Genomic DNA, 20368 nt, shown 5'->3' with positions numbered 1-20368 from the left:
ATGTATGAATGCTTTTTAAATACTTCATCTCTCTTGGGCATATTGGAGCTTAGCCGCCCGGCATGGTGAAGTAGAGATGTGCAACAAAATAGACTTCTGGCACCTGACTGCTGTTTTAAGGATAGAGAATGTCAAAGCCATCCATCCCTGGTATATACTATCCATGTATGTATACACACAGGACATGATCCTTGCCCATGTGTTAAAAGATCCCCAAAGGGCGTAAAGGAGCCCTGTTTTCACTTGTTCCTCTCAGTTTGTGCATAGCATAATGGAAATTTACAGAGAATGGGAAGTCCCTAAAGCTCGTTCATGTAAGCTCAGATGGGGGTATGGGAGGCACAGAGAGACCCCCCATTGCCCAGATTCCCCTAGAATGCTGCATGCACAGGGCCAGGTACACTGGCTGAGGAGAGGGTTGAAACAGAGCTCTTTTAAGCCCCCTGAGGTATCCTCCATGCACGCACACGGCATCCAGGCAGGGAAGGCTCATGCCCATATATATATATATACACCTACACACACACCTATTTCCAAGACAGCCACATATTGCCACATGCATTTAACTAGCTAAAAACATAGAAATAGGTAAGCCTAGTTTAGTGGAAATTTCTTAAATTATATTTGAACAATAAACAGCAAGAGTAATACCGCAAAGTACTCCTCTGTTTTCATTTATATCTACAATAAACTTCTATAAACAGTTTGTCTCCCAAAAACAAAGCCCCCAATAAAATAAAAATCAAAAATAAAGGTAACACCCAGTGTTCTATATTTGCAAATTTCTGGTAAGTTAAAAATAAACAAAACAAAACAAAAAGAAGGGGGAAATTAACATAAAGGGAAAAAGAAGAGAAACAAAAACAGGCCCCACTCAGAGGTGCATATTTACATTCTTCAAACTGTAGCGGTGAAAAATAATTCTATTAAGTGCAGGACATTCCTAGTGTTGCAGTAGTGACATATTTAAGAAAGTCTCCATGAAAACAATTCTTTTGTCTGAAGAGTGATGCATTCCATGAAATATTCTAGCTTTGCCTTCACTTGCAGCCAGTGGCAGAGTCTGGATTGAACAGTTCCTTGTATAATGGAGGAAACAGTGTATTCACTATATCGGGATGAGATTGTTTAAATACCTGCAGTTTTTCTCCGTGCAAGTTGCAAAGTGCAGTGATAGTTGGTATCTTGGCTACTAACTATAAGACAGACAAAGAAGCAAATTGAGAGAAAGTTTATTCTTAAAGAAATTGTCTCATGAAATCCTGATTTCTAAACTGATTGGCTTTCCCGCTGCAATTTTCTTCTAAAAGCAGCAGCTGTGCATGAAAATGACAGAGAGGTGTGTGACAGGAAGCAGAAGCCCCTGGTGTGTATGTATGGCTGGGGGCAGCTGTCCTACTGCGACTAGTGTTGCTGGTGCTCATCAAATGATATGGGGTGCGGCAGGGAGGTGGCAAGGTCAGGAACACTGCACACGCTCAGTGGCTTCCCCATGTTGGGAGAGCAGCTCTGGGGCACTGCGGCCTCGCCATGCTGGCTGCTCCTGATGGAGGGGAAGCGTTGGAATTCCCTTTGCCAAAGGCCTTATCCAAATCAGCCCAGCTGCTTTATGTTTATGAGGTTATTTTTCTTTATAAAATAAACCCAAAGCAGCAAATAATAATAATAATAATAATAAGCATAAAACGTCATAAAACAGTTCCAATTACAGTGAAAACAGTTCCGATAACTGCATTCAAATTCATACTATAAAACTAAGAGCAGAATACAACAATTCATCATGAAGGCGGTGGGACAGGTCTCTGCTGTAAAATTTAATTAGAGCCTAATAAGTTTTTTTTCAATAAAATAAATTAATTGTAATACAAATTATCAGAGCATGGGGATTGAAACTGAATTATTTTTCTTTGAGTTTTTATAATGTATCTTGACTGATGTTTTAAATTGGTGGCTAACATCAGCAAGCTTGACTTGCAGTTGCATTGTGCCTATTAGCCTGTGATCAGCAGATCAGCTGGAGCGAAAGCTAGCTGGGCATGCATTCTTCCCTTGCATATGGGTGGGGGAAACTGCAGGGCAGGGAGACTCCATCAGCACAGCTCCAAGTGCAGAATCTATTGCTCTACGTGCAAATCCCTTCACACACTGGATGCGGCAGATTTTAAATTCTGGGGCAGATTCTAGCATGTGTGTGGAATAGAAGCCACAGCAATGTTTGAAGATCACATGGTGAGTTCTGATATACAAGGAAAATTCCTGGGTAGGAGCGTGAAGAACTATTTGATTCAAACAAGAAAGCCTTTGGGGGCAGGAACACTGGAATCACTAATAGCCAATCAGAAAAAGGGGGAATTAAAATCAATATTAATTAACTGTACACATTTTTACATAGGAGTGTCAGTTTGTGTACTGAAGAGCTACCTTTGCCAAAGTCTCATCGTCAAGATGATTCTTCTGGATCACATGTTGAAGTGCAAAATAAATCTTTTCCTGAAGCTTCTGGACTTTCCTTGGTTCCAACAGCCAAGCCCGATCTGGCCAAAAGAAATAAAATAAATTCAAATGAAGGCATAAATTAAAGCCAGAAAGATGGAAAGATGACTTGTAGCAATAGGTGTTAATAGTGTTGTGGTCCCAGTTGCAGAGCCACCCCTCCTTGCGCAGAAGCTATAGCTAAGGCATAAAGGAACAAACTCAACCAGACTACAATCTGGATTAGAAATGGACACAACTTTATTGATTCCAGATGCAGGTGGACTTTTGCTCAGGCGGTGTATATCCATCCAGCCTCCTGCTAGACAGCTGAAACTTTGACAGCGTTGTGCCAAGCTTTATGGTGTCCCCAAGATGCCAAACTACCAAGGTGGCCACTCCCACCTGCCCCACACTTGGCTTCTGGACAGAGACTTCCACCAAGGCCCCTCTAACAGGGTACCCTGAGTACACACCTGATCTTTGGTCAGGGTGATGCACCAATTCAACTGAGACCTTGATAACTAGGATTCCACCCAATGCCTTACCTGCCCAAAGTTGCTATGGGGAAAGTTGCTTGTTTTGCTATGGGAAAGGCAAAACCTAGCCTGTTTGCAGGCAAATTTCTTCCTGGCTCCAAATATGGCAACCATTAGCAACCAGAGCAAGGTCAGGTATTACAAGGAGGTAAACATGATTAAAACAAGCAACTACAATGAAAATATGGTAAAACAAGGAATAGTCAATCAATTTCCTTTATTCGACCGATAGTCAGAGATAAAACACAATACAGAATTATAAACTAAAACATCATAGGGGTACATAAACAAGGTAGGGCCACAGTACTAAACCTCTCACAGATAACCCACATCAAGGCATTCAGTTATACGTTTCCGACACTTGAGTGCCAGGAAAAGGAATTTAGCCACTGACAAAGTTGTTTTCCCAGAAGACTTATTTAGCAGATATGCTGTTTGCTTTCCTCTTTGTCGGGGACTGAGCTGGGGTAAGTATGGGGTTATAAGATACTGTCTTAAATCGTTGCAGAAGGGACAAGGAATAGTAAAAAAACAAGTGACTTAGAATGCAAAATAAGGTTAAACAAGACACATTACAAAAGCATGACAAGGCGGGAGGGAGGGTTTGCTCTTCTGCCAGCTGTGATGAAGGTGCCAGGCTCAGTCGGCTTTAAAGCATCCCTGGTGGACTGGAGAAGAAGCATCTGCTTCCCAGTCCATAAGTGAGGCTCTGCTCCCTCAGGCGCCCAGGATTTGGTGGGCCATCCAATCCTGCAATGTGTCCAGCCATGCCCACGAGTCTTGGCTGCCACGACAGGCCACAACTGCCTCCCACCTGAACAGGGTAAGTGACCATTGTAACCCCACCATCAGGAGGAAGTGCAATATTTTAGCTCTCCATCTCAAAAGAGCTAAGTTTTTAGTACTTCGGTTTATTTGATATTAGTTTTCACTTTAGGTGCAGGCAGCAATGCATTCCTCTCTACCCTTGCCCTACGGCTTTCCCAGCCCCTGCAAGCTGCTCACATATCACAGCTGTACTAGGCAGGTTCTGGGGAAAATAGATGTTTTGGAATCTTACCACACAATCTAGCAGACCACTGTGTAAGTCTATGATTGGGACACTAATTTGTGAAACTTGAAACCACATAACTTTAAAGGACATTCCACTGAAAACAAGAATGTTTGTTTCCATTGCAAGCAATGTGGTTTGAACCAATATGCTGAATGTCCTCTCCCAGTTCCTGCTCTGACTGAAGATTGGTGCTCTCTGGTTCTTGGACTAGAAATGGCATCTTTTCTGCTGTAGTTCTGAGCCTCTTATTTTCTCATATGTGGAGATATTTGGCAGTGGTCAGAGCAGTTCTGGTTTAGCTGCTTTCCTGAAATTTACGTTTTTTCTTTTTATTATCCTGTTGATGAATTCCATCAAGATAATGCTGCATGTAACAGGGGCAACAAAATAATACTTCGGTTCTATCCTTGAAATATCAAATAACTGCCAGGAAAACGTCCGAAAGTTTAGTAATGGAATTGAATTAAAGTGCAATGGAAACTTTGCTGTACGATATCCAGAGTTATATAGCTATATAGTCTGTATGCCATACCTCTTCTGTATTCAAACATGCACACAGCAGCAGTTGTAACTTGTAACATCAATTCTTCTCCTTCTCCACTAATCCTATTTTACAGTTTGGCATGCCTGGCCATTCTACCCTTCAGGTTTAGCTGTGCAAATTGCCACTGCCTGAAAGCCCACCTCCTTCCCTGCAGAGAGGTTTCTCTTGGTAGTTCCATTGTCCTCAGCATCTTAAAAGTGGTTGGCATTCTCTCTGGCACTTGTGTAACTCCCTCCCCACAGAGATACATCTGGCATCTTCTTTATGCAGCTTTTGGCAAATGCTGAAGATGCTGTTGCAATACAGTATACAGTTACTGACTCACACTTGCATGCACGAAAGGGTTAACTTGGGCCCTGAGCTCAAGCTGCCAATGGGTGGAGTTTAGTGGGCTCCCAGCAGCTTTTGATCCCCCCTTTCCTCTCTCTGCTGTCTTCCTGGAAGAAAGGAGTCATGTGGAATGGCTCCCTGACAAAGAAAAATCATGTGAATGAATCTCTCTAAAATAGATTTTACACCCTGCAGCTTTCCTAAAGCTTGCACGATCCTTTTGTGATGAAACCAAGTTCTTTTCTTTTAAGTCATTTTGATCCTTTTTTCTTCTTTGCTTTTCTGCCTGTGGGTGGAGACATTTTTTTGCTGAAACTCCTGAAACTCCAAGTAACCTCTTCAATTATTTGGAAAACTAAATGTCTGTTTTATTCTAGTATTTTCATGCAGATTGTTTGTTTAAAGGTGGATGAGGTGAGATTTAAATTTAACCAAGTTTTAATGTGCCTGGTAGCTATGAGAGAGTAAAAAATCTCTTCCAAGCCTCTTTCTCCAACCGATGTAGCTCTTTATGCTGGCTCTTGGCACCTGAGATGTATATCTTTTAGGAACCACATCATTTCTGTGATTTCAGGTTGTTTTCAACATTGTGTTTTAATTGTTGTAACCTAACAACAACAACAACAACAAAAACCTACACTGGTTGATCAGCCGCTGCTCTCTGCCATGTGAAAAGGGAAGAGTCACCAGGTTATGTGCTGCTGTGAAGCACTTTAAAAAACCTGCCACATGAATCAGGATAAACTTACCCACTATGCAGAAGCACTGCAATATAATACACTATGGTAAAGGCCAAGCCATGCAGTAGTACAGTGTGGTCAGTCCCAGCTAGCATGCCAATGGTTTGGCGTGATAGCACCATCCATCACCATCTGGCCGACCATTGCTCATTCCTGCTCCAGCACATATTTACCCAAGTTTGTTCCTGTAAACTTCAGGGATCATGTAGCCCAGCTTCAATGCTTAACCTCTTCAGCTGTAATTTTTATTGAATTACAGGCAAAATACAAGACAGATCAAACCCATTCAGTAATTTAACGTACGTACTTATGTGAAGAACAACAGTAATCAGCATAGGCTGAAAAGAACTGGAAATAGTGAAGTTTCTATGGGACGCAGGTGGGAAAGTATAATTTGTTGAAGATAACTACCTGGTGATATCAGAACAGCAGATGAAAACAAGGCAATTTCCTCCTCAGTCAGCTGCAAGGAACATAAATTCTTTGCAAAGTCAAATGCTTCATTCACAAGGTCATCAGAACCTGTGTGCAGAAGACAAAGTCAACATAAAATCATATTGCTTCACATGTAATGTTTTCCCAGGAATATTATTGTGATCAAATGCATGCATGTGTCCATAATGAATGGGCATCAGTTCTCTTCCATTTCCCTTACACCCAGGCAGTGAAACATATATATCATGCAGAAGAACCAGTCAATTTCCTACACTAACAACGCATACATTCTTGGTGCTTAGAGATAGTTATGAGGAAAAGTAGTTTCTTCCCTGAAGAGCTGCTGATTGAGATCAGAACATTAGCATCAGTACATGAGAACTGAGGATATTTTCTCTGGGGTCTGTAAGGGATGTTCAGCAAGCATGGCTTTCACTGCTATCGTACTTCAGTGACAGGACAACAGACCACTTGTCATTTTTCTTATAGCTACTAAAGACAGAGAAGGTCCATTTCTTGTACAAATGAGAAGCTAACTAAACTATTGCCTTTGGGCAATTTATTTGAGGCCTCGTATATATCCTAAAGGGGACGTGGGTGGCGCTGTGGGTAAAAGCCTCAGCGCCTAGGGCTTGCCGATCGAAAGGTCGGCGGTTCGAATCCCCGCGGCGGGGTGCGCTCCCGCTGCTCGGTCCCAGCGCCTGCCAACCTAGCAGTTCGAAAGCACCTCCGGGTGCAAGTAGATAAATAGGGACCGCTTACCAGCGGGAAGGTAAACGGCGTTTCCGTGTGCTGCGCTGGCTCGCCAGATGCAGCTTTGTCACGCTGGCCACGTGACCCGGAAGTGTCTCCGGACAGCGCTGGCCCCCGGCCTCTTGAGTGAGATGGGCGCACAACCCCAGAGTCTGTCAAGACTGGCCCGTACGGGCAGGGGTACCTTTACCTTTACCTTTATATATCCTAAAGATACAACATTTTGAATCCAGAGTTCCTGTGAGTAAAACTCCAGTCATGGGAAGTTTCTACTGGAAGAAGTTGGTTGTATTTTGTTGATTCCTCCTTTCCATCTGCAACCTCTGAAATAACTGCTAAAGAACATCATACTCTGATGAACATGGTAGGTTGGAGGGGAGGCTTAAGGGGGAACTGGTAAAAATCATCTTTATTCAGTGGGAACCTTAGCTGAATCTTATGCTCTTTCACAAGTTCTTCCATCTATAGAAGTAACTCTGGATCCAACCAGTACCCTTGAGTATGCCAGAAAAAAGCACTGGATCCAACCTCATGGAAAACTTAAAAAGAGAAAGAACCAACTCTTTTGTCGAATGCTACAAAGAAGGCTAGGTATGTTTTCAGTTACTTTTCTAATCTTTTTGTGTAATGAGTTATAGTTTTACAGCAGATTATCAGTTGTTGCCAATTCAATAGTCAGAAAAAAACTCCTCCCACAAGCCCGATTGAAACATAACAGAACATAGAACTAAGTGTGATATGAGGTTCCAGTCAAATATATAGTTGTATGTGCTTATTTACTCATTTAAAGCACTTTTACCCCAGTCTTTAAAAGAATACAAGACTCCAGAGTGGCTGACAAAGTTCAGAGATAAGAAATAATTCCAACTCATTTCCACTGGAGTTTAATGTATAGACCTGTGCCTTGTATTGTGGCTTAAATTTATTTGGCACACTTATGAAGGTACACTTATAAGTGGATACTAATATAATCCCTTTTCATGAATCAGCTTTACCTTTTGTTCTTGATCACTTCATGATTATTATAATTTTACTCTGATTACTCTCACAGTTTGTATTTGAGCATTAATTTTGTTTCTACCATACAATAGTAATATAAAGGAGGCTCACAAAAAGATATAAAGCAGTGAAATACAACAGTACAAAGGGGACAGCAGCATATTGGCCCAGTATGCCTGAAGGAGAATCACCACCCCATTGTTCAGCCCAGACACCTCTGAGGGCCTTCTGGTGGTTCCCTCACTGCAAGAAATGAAGTTACAGGGAACCAGGCAGAGGGCCTTCTCAGCAGTGACACCCTCCTTTCAGATGAACGCCATTCCTTCAGATGTCAAGGAGATAAAGAACTACACAACTTTTAGAAGACAGCTGAATGCAGCCATGTATCAGGAAATTTTTAATGTTTGACATTTTCTTATGTTTTATATGTTCTGTAAGCCACCCAGAGTGGCTGGGGAAAACCCAGCCAGATGGGTGGGGAAAACCCAGCCAGATGGGTGGGGTACAGTTTATTATTATTATTATTATTATTATTATTATTATTAGTCAAGGGTGATGCAGTTAAGGGCTTATCCACACTTACCTTTGCCTCGCTCTTTCCAGGCACAGGCCTGTGCTTTAAAGCTCTGTGTCTGTGCATTTTTTTCTTGCCCTGAGCTTTCCCTGTGAATCCTTGCTCTTTAGTGCTCAATCAGAGTAAACATCAGTTCAGGTTTTCCACCTTCAGTGTACGTTAGCATCATTTTTATACCTTACACAGTAAATAAAAAACTTAAGCGGATCCAAGCCCTGATTTACATTCTTTCTCCTTTGCCCTTTTCCCAAATCTTAATATGGCGTTAATGTTTCTCCCAGCTCTGTTTACCCAAAGGGCTGGAGAAGAAGCATCTAAAATGATGATTACACAATCAGAGGTTCAGATTAACGAGAGTGTTATTAACCTATGACCTCACTTATATGGAAACAAGCCGTTCTTATGAGGAACGGCTAAGGGAGCTGGGCATGTTTAGCCTGGAGAAGAGGAGGTTAAGGGGGGATATGATAGCCATGTTCAAATATATAAAAGGATGTCACATAGAGGAGGGAGAAAGGTTGTTTTCTGCTGCTCCAGAGAAGCGGACACGGAGCAATGGTTCCAAACTACAAGAAAAAAGATTCCACCTAAACATTAGGAAGAACTTCCTAACAGTAAGAGCTGTTCGACAGTGGAATTTGCTGCCAAGGAGTGTGGTGGAGTCTCCTTCTTTGGAGGTCTTTAAGCAGAGGCTTGACAGGCATATGTCAGGAGTGCTCTGATGGTGTTTCCTGCTTGGCAGGGGGTTGGACTCGATGGCCCTTGTGGTCTCTTCCAACTCTATGATTCTATGATTCTATGAAGCAGTGCCTGGGGAATAACAGTGGAGTCTAACAAATTCTTTTTATTTCAAATATCTTCAATGGTGATGAGTTGATACTCATTTGATAAAATATGGCTGCAGGTGCCACCGTTATATACCCAGATCACACCACAATTTTATGGCTTGAGTAAACAATGAAGAAACCACCCTACCCAAAGCCTTGAACATTTGCATCCCTCCATATTTTCCTTCAAACAGAACAGTGTTGTTGAGTGGATTGAAGGCACGGCACATTCTGACTAAAACCACTTCCAAGCAGCCTGGAAAGACAGCAGAAGTTACTGTACAGATATATCATGATGAGATATTTGCATTCAGCCATTTTCTGGAAGCAGAAGGTATTCACAAACAAATTCTTATTCCTGGTCTCCACAGCTAGATGCAATGGCTAGTGCAAGCCAGCCCACAGCTCTTCTTTTGCAATTGTGGGATTATGGTAATATTCTGTGAAAAAGGCAGTGAATGAGTGGATGAGCTGCTTCTCCCCTGTGACAGAAGGGAGAAGTCACAGAATTACTCTAATTTAATCATAACAGTGCTGGCTGAATATGCATGGAAACAGTATTGGACGACTCAATTGTGAGAATGTATTGTGGACCACCAAGCCCTTGCTTTGCCTATTTTGGAGTTGAGGTTGTCCTGCAAAAGTAAAAAACAGTCCAGCATGCTTTGCTCCAAAAATCCCACCCCTCCCCCATCTCATTAAGAGAAAAAAGAACAACTGAATATAATTTCAAACCAACAAAATATTGTGTTCTCTAAACACTTTTGTTGCATTTATTTATTTATTTTTGATAGGCATTGGAAGAAAAAAACAGCATTAGAAGATAGCTGCTTGGCTGAAATGATGATAATGCAGTTCTGTAGTGAAGTTGATTTTATCAGCCTTTTTTGTCCTTTTTCCAGCTCAACATTATTTGCAGGGCAACCCTATCTATGTCTTTTCAGATGTAAGTCCCACTGAGTTCAAAGGGTATGAGCATTTTAAAACTCTCACTTCTACTCAGGTGTAAGGGGGTACAAAGAGATATCCTCTGTACATTTAGGTCATAGTCAAATTTTAGGCACTGTTTAACACTCCAGCTTTTTCAGTGACATAGCATGATGTCCCATCTGATACCCTGTTTGAATCCTGAAGCTGATTTATCAATGTTTCTGTAAGCTTTGGTAATTCTGTTCCTCAAATACTGCTGTTAGTAAATTAACTGTAGACCAGTCTTCCCCAACTGATCCCCTCCAGAAGTTGAGCTCAACTCCCTTGAGCCCCAGCCAGCTGTTGTTGTTTAAAACACCTGGAGGGCCCTTGGTCATGAAGGCCAATGGAAACACTGACACCATCCCTGTTTACTCACCTGATTTGAGAAGTAGAATTTGATCATTTTGACAGAGCTCCATGAAGCCTGTTATCCGCTTTGCAAATTCCACCACGTACTGAATGGCATGTGTGATCTGGATTGCACACTGCTGCCATAATGCTTCTCTTGACTTCCAGAAGAAATGTGCGTGCAAAAGGAGAGCAGAAGGTAATCATAAAGCAAGTTGATCCTTCAGACATGAAATGAATGTATGCTGTTCAGCCACTTGATCAATAATATATTGATGACAATTACTCATGTGATAGGTGCAGATCCTATGGTTACTGAAGCAGTAGGTGGTATTCAACTAAGCTTTACTTCAAGTAGACCCACTGAAATGTATGACATGACTTAAGTTAGGTTTATTAATTTTAATAGGTCTTCTCAGAAAAACATAGTTGAATACCACCCATTGTGCAGATGCTTTAACCTACTATGATAATTACTAAGTGCATAAATTAAAATAGCAAGAAAAAATAAGTCTATTTAATAGGACTGTTTTGTGGTGTTAAACACAAAAACATTCATGTAAGTCCAGGGTGCAAATTTCAGGGTGTACTCACTGCTGAACTGACCTCCTCTGAGGATGAGGCAAATATAATAAATTGATCAGATCCTGCATGTTCCTTGAACTCTATGGTAATTGATCCAGAATCATTACAAAGCATAGTTTCTAGTAATGCAAGCAGAGTTGCTCCACGAGTAGATGCACAGCTCACAGGTCCAGAAGTGGGTTTTATCTAATCATTAGACTCTGATGCAGCAGTGGAAAACTTCCAGTCCATGAGACAGATTATACCTGGCATGGGTCCTAATTTTCCCCAAATCATACCCACCTGCCCCACACCTGTTGTCATATGTAACATCAGGTGTGGGGCAGGTAAAAAGATGTGGCTGCAAAGGAACAATTGGAACCCTTAAAGAGTGTCCTGATTGTTACTTAGCAAGCCAGACATGCTGTGAGTGCCAGTTACCTGATGGGGGCTGACAAGTAAATCCCAATGGGATTCGCTCCACGATGGACTTCTCAGTCAGGAACTCCATAGTGCAACCACTCCCTGCCCAAAGCAGCGTGATGTCAGTGCTGTTCAGCTCATTGGCACTGACAGCATCACTTGCCAAGGAACAACTGGGAGCAAATGAAAATGCTTCGCCCCATGTAAACGGCCGCACACACCTGTCAAAGCAGTCTATATGTTGGATCCAGTTTCCCACCCCCGCTCTGAGGTAGAGGTGTGCATGTCTCACCTGGTTTCTGGAGAATGTGCTTTTTCCTTCCCATTAGGTTTATTCAGACTTTTCTGCCCAGTGAGCCCCTGAGCTTCCACCGGCAGATCGAGGGACATCTGAGTCCATCAATCTCCTGTATGTTTTCTTATCTGAGTGGAGGAGGATCCACACCAACATCTCATAAAAAGGCCCTGACACATGTGGGAACTGCTAATTTTAGGGAACAACATGAATCCACCAGTGGGACTCAGTTCCCATGTCTTTTAGACCATGTTCCCTCACAGAGCTGAAGAGGACAAGGAGCAAAGCCCCAAGAGTGGCTGGTGTAACCTGCTTGAGCAAGGCTTGTTCTAACACACGGAGCATCTTTTCGCTCCAGTGCCTGTTTATGACTGGGTTCCTTGTGCAGTGCTTGTGGGTGCTCTGGAGTCCTCAGATTCGCCCCTTGGCACCCATTGAGCCAGCCTTCCAGCTGGCTGCTAAAACTTTATTCTAAAAGGAAAAGGGACCCTGCTGCTACTGGGTAAGGGATGTCCTATTCAACAACAACAACAATTTATTATTTATACCCCACCCATCATACTGGGTTGCCCCAACCACTCTGGGCAGCCTCCAACTTATATAAAAACATAATAAAAGATTATCATTAAAAAAACTTCCCTATCCAGGGCTGCCTTCTGATGTCTTCTAAAGGTTGCATCTCATTGGCTTGGGGAAGGGGGTGTCACATAAACGCCATACCCTCCAACATTTCTCTAGTGAACATAGGGATGTCCTAAGGAAAAGTGGGACATTCCAGTATCAAATCAGAAACCAGGAAGACTTCTGTAAACCTGGGGCTGTCCCTGGAAAATATGTACACTTGGAGGGTGTGTTGTTTTATTTGTTTATTGGATGTGTGTGTTGGTGTTTGCCATAGTGCTCCACTGAATTCCTTCCTAAGACGTTGCTCCTGTTTTAAAATGTCATTTTTCAAAAGTGCTGTCCTCAAGTGTGTTATCCAGCAATTAATTGGCAGAAATAATGCACAGAACAACAGTGATTAGGAATGAGTAATAACAACAACAATAATTTATATGCTGTCCATCTGACAAGAATATAGAAGCCTAATACAGTGAGCTGTGTTTTTGGTACCTTGCTCTGGTATTCTTTGACTTCTTCATATGTGTGGGTTTGCCAGGCCAGCTGGTGTAGTTCCTCTATTGTGTACTGACATGTCTCCAAATGGGACTTAATGATATTCTGTGCAATTCGGTCTAAGAAAGAGGAAGAAAAAGGAAGAAACTCTGCTTCACAATCATTATTATTTTAAATATACTTTGTTTTACATTGCTCTAATCATGTTTTCTTTTGCTAAGAAGGCAGGACAGAATTAAATAATAATGTTATCTAGTAATACTAGGATAATAGTAAAGTTGAGGATAACGACAGCCAGTCCTTTATTGCGGTGACCATATGATGAGCTGGCAGCTGAACAATAGTCTCAAGAACACTTTCCCCATTGCTACAACACACGGGGCACTTTTTTTTAGTGGTACTGTACTCCACTGCCAGGATCACATTTTGGAGAATACTGAATAAACAATTCAGAGTAATGTAGAAGCAGCAATTTATTACTTGCACTTTCTATTAATTTGTCTTTGCAAGGGTCAGATAACATAACCCAATAATCAGCCAACAACAAACACAAATCTTTGGTTGTACATCTTGCTTGAACATCACTCCTGTGGCCATAAGGTGATGGCAAAACAGCAACTAACAGTAAGTACATGTGGAATGCAAGTGCTGCAAAATTGAAGTGGAAGAGATTCAAGCCCATATTGGGGAATGTGCAATTAAAGTGGACGGAACTGCTTTATCCCCACCATTCAACGAATCCACTTTAAAAAAGTAACAGACTCTTTTGTGGTCAGGAAAGTAATGGGGAAATGCATTTTTGAAAAAGGTGAAATGAATGAATGGCTTATAAACACCCCAAAAGGAAATCAGGATAAATTCAGGAAGCTTGCTCCTTGCAAATCAATAAGAATGAATGCTCAATAAAAAAATGATATACTCTAACTTCTACAAGCAAAACAGGATGAATGCTCAATATATAGGTTGTCTGCAGGAGCCCTGGAAAGCAGGGAATGAGACATTCTGCAATATAGTACAATAGCTACATTCTACCATATTGCACAAAGGGACGCAGGTGGCGCTGTGAGTTAAAGCCTCAGCGCCTAGGGCTTGCCGATCGAAAGGTCGGCGGTTCGAATCCCTGCGGCGGGGTGCGCTCCCGCTGCTCGGTCCCAGCGCCTGCCAACCTAGCAGTTCGAAAGCACCTCCGGGTGCAAGTAGATAAATAGGGACCGCTTACCAGCGGGAAGGTAAACGGCGTTTCCGTGTGCGGCTCTGGCTCGCCAGAGCAGCGATGTCACGCTGGCCACGTGACCCGGAAGTGTCTCCGGACAGCGCTGGCCCCTGGCCTCTTAAGTGAGATGGGCGCACAACCCCAGAGTCTGTCAAGACTGGCCCGTACGGGCAGGGGTACCTTTACCTTTACCTTACCATATTGCACAACTGTTGAAAAAACCAGTAAGACATAACAAGGACACTCAATATGAGCTGAGCTGCTTCTCTGCTCAAAATGGCACTCAGCTCAGCTCAGCTCATGGATCTGGAAGTATGCATTATTTAATTAATCCATTTATTTAAAATATTCATGATCCAAATATGCATAGTAGTATAAAAGAGAAATAAATAAAAATTATTAATACCAAGTACAACATGTGTATGGAGAAGCAGCAAAAACTATACAGCACAATGAAGCAGAATAAACATTAAAAATTCCATGACAAATAAAGGGTGACTTGGCTTAGCACTGAAAAGATTTTAATTATGGCACCAAAGATCAGCTTGTATAACATACTTCCACTAAAGAGGGCACTCAGAGAAGAACCTCAAATGAAGACTTTTAAGACATGGGCAGACTGTTATGGGAAGAGATGTTCCATTAGGCATTTGGGTCCCAAGCCATTTATGAATTCAATGGTAGGTGCCAGCTCCTGGATTTGGCTTTGAGGTGAACAGGCAGACAATGTAGTTCGTCCAATAAATTGTGTAATCCAAATCTACTTGGCTAAACCAGCCATAATTTTGTAAGCCAAGTTCTACTTCAAGTCATCTTCAGGGACAACACCACTTGCGTGTCAAGGTCCCCAAGATACTCTCCCCCCCAAAAAATAACACACACATTACATAGAATTTTTGTTTAAGGTTTTTGGCATAATTTTGGCCACAACTTTATTAACACACATGGATGTGAGTGGTTGCTTAGACAGTGGTTAGGACTATCTGTCCCCCTGCTTGGGGACAGAACTGACTTCTGGATTCCAGCGAAAGTCAGTAAGGGGAAACAATATTGGGGAGAAACTGGAGCTGTGCCACAGGCCCTCACCTTCTCCTCGCATGCTCCCAGGGGCTTACGCGGGCCAAACTCGATTCCAAGGATTTGGACGAAAGCATGGCAAGCCCCTGAATTCCTTTAATGGAATTCCCTTGCAGCAGCAGCATTGGAGGGGCAGGCCCAGCCAATCCTTACCCCTCCTCCAACCAATTTTTAACCAATGCCTAACCGCAACCTTACAAGTTGTGACGATTTGCTACGCAGTAGGCAAAACCAAATGGCACCAGCCAATCAGCCAAATGGACAAAATTCCTACCAGGCCCCTGCCCCAATGGCAGACGACCCCATGATAGGCACAGCAAGGTCAACTCACAAGACCCAAAATAAGGGAGGGAGGGCGGGGGATCCGGTGCATGCAGCGAAAGAGAAAGCTGAACGCTGTGTGCACTGCTTAAAAAACCTCTGTTCCCTCCCCCAAATTAGCAACATCAGAATTACCCCAGCAACTCAACCTACCAATCCCTGCCAGAGACCAACCATCCCAACCCGCCTGGCAATAGAGGGGTGGCTTGGCTGGCCCCGACCGCAACACGGGCTCTCTTTTAATGAGAACACGCCATACAAGACAGTACAGAAATCCAGCTGGGAGGTCTCCAGAGCAAGGATCACTGTCCCAGGCAACCCATGTAGATGGCAGGCAAGAGGCACTCAGTGCCACTGAGGACACCTGGGCCGCCAAGGCCCAGCCCCCTGTATAGGCAGGTTTGTGTCCCATAAAGACTGTAAGATATAGATACATATTTTAGGATCTGTGGTCACTGTGAGACCAAGTACCATTCTAGTTTCACCCAATGCACCCTGCGAAGTGATCCCAGTCACTTCACAAGCTTTTGGTAAAAGGACAGATTTCCCTATGGCAGCAATGTAGGCACAGGTTCACATTCACAGTGCGCATATGCACTCCTTGCTACACATGCAGCCAATCTCAAATGGATCTGCATTGATAGTATTTTTTAAATTAAAAAAATCTCAATTTTTGGTAACAGGGCAAGATGTTGAAATTCCAATCAAACCTCCAAAATCCTGGCCATTGAGCCACTGCATACAAACAGCTTTCCAAGCAATAACAGAAATCATGTGGAGAATTCCAAGCAACCTCCACAAAGTAGCCAAAACCACTTAACAACCACCTTGCACTATTATTGATCGGCATAGCTAATATTTAAACCTTTGAAGCACTGCTCCTCTTAAACTATTTTGTCTCATAAATGTTAGTTATCTTGAAATAAGTTGGTTCAGCAGCTTTTGAAGTTAAAGCCCTCTGCCGCTCCACATCATAGCTTCTGTGCATGTGCCCCTTGTTCCTCAGGATGATGGCAAACCTCCCTCTAGGTGTGCAAAGCCTTAGGGTGGGCAGCAGAAGCAGCCGCTGCCAGCAAGGCTGTGTGTGCTGGCATCTGAAAACAAGCCAGGTGCAAAGGCAGCCTTGAGATTCTTGTGCCGCAGGCCAGCGGAGCTGGAATGTATCAAAGAAAGGCTGTGCTTGGACTCAGGGGACCCGAGTCTGACAGCTCATTCTGTGGGCTGATTAGAGTTACATAAGCATCGGAGGCTGCTTGCTTGCTTAGTTGGCATTGATGAAAGAGAGAAAGGGATTAGTCTTCGAATGGAAGACAGTGGGCTGAAAGGTCTTTTGAAAAAGCCACAAAAAAGCTAGAGATGAAGAGTCCAAGTTAATGTGAGCTTTTTCATAGACTAGCCAACAACAGAACACATGCCAGTTAAAGTGGGTGGGCGGGTAAGAGCAGCAGAGATCTGTTTTTACCCAGACACTTCAGAATGAATGCAACTTTCTATCACATCAAGAGGCCTGGTGCCTCAACCAATAAAGTCTCCATGATCCATATTTCCTGCTATTCAGAATCCCCATGTTATGTTGGCCATGGAGCATACTCACCACAAAACTTTTTTTTCACTGGTTAGAATTACTTTCTTTATGTAGAACTACAGCAGGTAACACTCAAATTATTTTCTTCAGATCATTTGGATGAGTCTTCACTATCAAATTATTATTTTCCCTTTCCTTCTTGGAGAAGAGTAACCCTTTCCCAAACAGAGCTAGTGAGGAGAAATGGAAATGCAGACTTAACCAGTATGTCTCTGTTCTTATTTCTCTCCCTCTCCCACCACAATCCTCTCAAATTTTATTCTATTGCTCTCGTACACTAGTTGTTTCATTTTGCATTAATTTCATCTCATGGGTCACAGTGCTAATATCAGAAATTATGGATGAATCTACACTTAAGGTTTTTAATGTTCAGGAAGGGTTAAGGAATGGTTTGTATAACATATATGGACACATAACGTCTTACTTTTAACATTCATAATGTGTTATTAAAATGTGACACAAGAGGGTGGTGCAGTGCAACCAGGAGTAGGGTGACAGCATTTTGGTGAAAAAAACAAAGGTAATAAATGCTTTATTTTACAAGTGACATTTTAGAACAATATATCTAATATGGTTCTAATAACATTAAATAGGTCAGTGTAGATCCAGCCTATGTTGCCATTTGGGGAAGAAAGGGATTTTACATTATATTCAGCAGAGAAACAATCTATGAGTCTCCTTTGTGGCATTCAGTAAAAAGTGACCTGGGTTCACATTTTTCATAGCTTAGCCCAGGACCAATTCTTGCATTTCAATTTTTATCCAAAATCATACCTGTCAGGGGCTCAGGAGCAGAGGCACAGGGAAGAGAGGAGATGGAGAGCGAAGGGGAAGAATCCGAGGGGAGCGTAGGAGAAGAGGACAGTGGACCGAGGGATTCCATGAGCCTCTCCAGCGAATCGGAAGATTCACAGAAGGGGGCGCCAGTGGCCAGGGGCAGGGGGTTCCCAAGGGGAATGCCCCAGGAGCAAGGGGGCAGCAGGGACTCCCAGAGCAGTAGCTGGAAATCAGGACCAGCTTCCCCACCAGAGCAGAGTGGGGGGGAAGAGTCCCAAGGATCGGGGCCAGTGCATTCCCCACCAGGGAGAGAAGATAAGGCAGTGCTGACCACGCCTCCATCAGAAAGTCGGACAATGGAGGAGAGGTCAGATCCGGCCAGTGTCCCGGAAGAGGGAAGCAGTGACTGAAGTAGTGTAACGGTTAGGAGAAAGGTCACTGGGCTGGCGCGAGAGGCAAGTTCAAATGTACAGGAGCGCGGGACAGCAGAGAATGAGGATTGGGAACCGGGCCCTAAAGCCCGCCGGAGGGAGGGGGAGGAGCTAAACGACTCAGCGTCGGAAGAGTCCAGAAAGGGCAATGCCCCAGCGGGCAGGAGGACCCAGAGGAGGAGAGAGCAGCGTAAAAGGTGGAGCAGGGCTAGGATCTTAAACTGGTGTCATAGGGGAGGAGACTCAGACGGGACTTCGCCGATCTAGGGTTTAAGACGTAGGGCTGCACGCTGTGGCTATGAAAGGGAAACTGAACTTCAATAAAGACTTTTGTACATTACTACAGCCTAGCGTTGGTCCTCTGTGAGCTGGGACCTAGAGGCAGCTCTGACAATACCCATGAAATATAAAGTGCCAAGGATTTATAGTATACCTGTATCTACTCATAAGGGGCGTGGGTGGCACTGTGGTCTAACCCACAAAGCCTAGGGCTTGCCGATCAGAAGGTCGGCTGCTCGAATCCCCATGATAGGGTGAGCTCCCGTTGCTCGGTCCCTGCTTCTGCCAACCTAGCAGTTTGAAAGCACGTCAAAGTGCAAGTAGATAAATAGGTACCGCTCTGGCGGGAAGGTAAACAGCGTTTCTGTGCACTGCTTTGGTTCGCCAGTGACTTAGTCATGCTGGCCACATGACCTGGAAGCTGTACTCTGGCTCCCTCGGCCAATAAAGCAAGATGAGCGCCGCAACCTCAGAGTCGTTCGTGACTGGACCTAATGATCAGAGGTCCCTTTACCCTTTACTTTATCTACTCATAAGTCTGGCCTATCTATATGCTATACAGGCAATGCTTAAAATGGGCTAGAGTGATGCCTTATTTTAGTCGCTGCACTAATGTACAGAGTCAACAAGTTCTTCTGCATTGTGTGGAAATGTCCTAAGTCAGTGACAGCATGGTCAGTTCACACATGATGTGGAAGTACATATTGACAGTTCTCCATATCATGACCACACCAGGTATAAATGGAAGCTATTTCAATTGTTCTCAGCTCAACATGCTTCAGACTTAGGTTGCTGGATTGCTATTTGAATTGCAGGTAGACGTGGTATACATTCTCCCAGTGTTACAATCTGTGCCATGGAAATGACTCCTAGATGATTGAAAAGTGACCCTCCACCCGCTTTGAGTTCCATAGGGATTGTATAATGCAATGATGCCGGAAAATGACAGTGTGTGGCGCAGAGTGCTCATGTCAAAACTGGAGTTATATAGTACACAGCTTTCAAAATAGCAACTGACCTTTTCTATTTCTGATTTCAGTAGATTCTCTTCCTGACACCATAGTCCCTTATTTTTAGACTACAGCAGACTTTTCCGCAGAAGAGTATCTTCAAAGGTTACTTATAGCTAAGATGTGAGTTTCACTGAAGGCTTAAATAAAATATCAACAACATGGACATGTACAGAAAAGGAGCATTATCAGTTAGATCTTAAGATGCTGTTAAAAATGATAGTTATTTACTTTAGTAAGAAAGCATCAATTTATTATATACTGGATTTACACTTCATGCTACAGCCCATATTTTATTTCTGTTTCTTAAATCTTATTGGCTTTGTGAAGTACCAGCTGCTCATACTTCTCAACTTCATCTCTATAACTCTCTTGGAAAGTGTGAAGGCTTTTTGCCAAAGATAGGTTGCCTCCTACAAGCCCAAGAAATAAACTGATTTGCTTTTCTCTGTGAGTGTTAAATATCATTTGCCTAAAACCATGGAATTTGGAGCCCAATTCAGAGTTGGAGAATGGGCATGATCACAACATTTTACATTGAGATCATTATTTTACCTCAGAGTAAAAAATCACCCAGGTTTTAAGATTGGTCAGAAGAAGAGTGAATGGACAGAGGCTACAAAACCCTTTTCTCTCTGCTGGTTATTTTTCAGCTCATAATCATTCCAAACTGTGTTTTTACGTACTGGG

General features: G+C 43.0%; 1 protein-coding gene across 2 annotated transcripts in view; it reads right to left on the bottom strand.

Annotated features, from left to right (window-relative positions):
* Nucleotides 1-658: 658 nt before the first annotated feature.
* The window catches only part of RORB (RAR related orphan receptor B), a 152954-nt gene continuing 133244 nt past the window's right edge, over nt 659-20368 (bottom strand). For both annotated transcript variants that reach the window (XM_079996115.1, XM_079996116.1), the window contains exons 5-10: nt 12983-13104; nt 10616-10748; nt 9416-9523; nt 6091-6201; nt 2422-2534; nt 659-1196 (exon numbers count right to left, since the gene is read on the bottom strand). In XM_079996115.1, coding sequence (XP_079852241.1) covers nt 1041-1196; nt 2422-2534; nt 6091-6201; nt 9416-9523; nt 10616-10748; nt 12983-13104 — 743 coding nt within the window. In that variant the 3' untranslated portion in view covers nt 659-1040. The remainder of the gene's footprint in view (nt 1197-2421; nt 2535-6090; nt 6202-9415; nt 9524-10615; nt 10749-12982; nt 13105-20368) is intronic.

Source organism: Podarcis cretensis (genome assembly GCF_951804945.1).
Source record: "Podarcis cretensis genome assembly, chromosome: 11".
Taxonomy (NCBI): domain Eukaryota; kingdom Metazoa; phylum Chordata; class Lepidosauria; order Squamata; family Lacertidae; genus Podarcis; species Podarcis cretensis.
The sequence above is the reverse complement of the archived record's forward strand: the minus strand, read 5'-3'. Positions and strand labels throughout refer to the sequence as shown.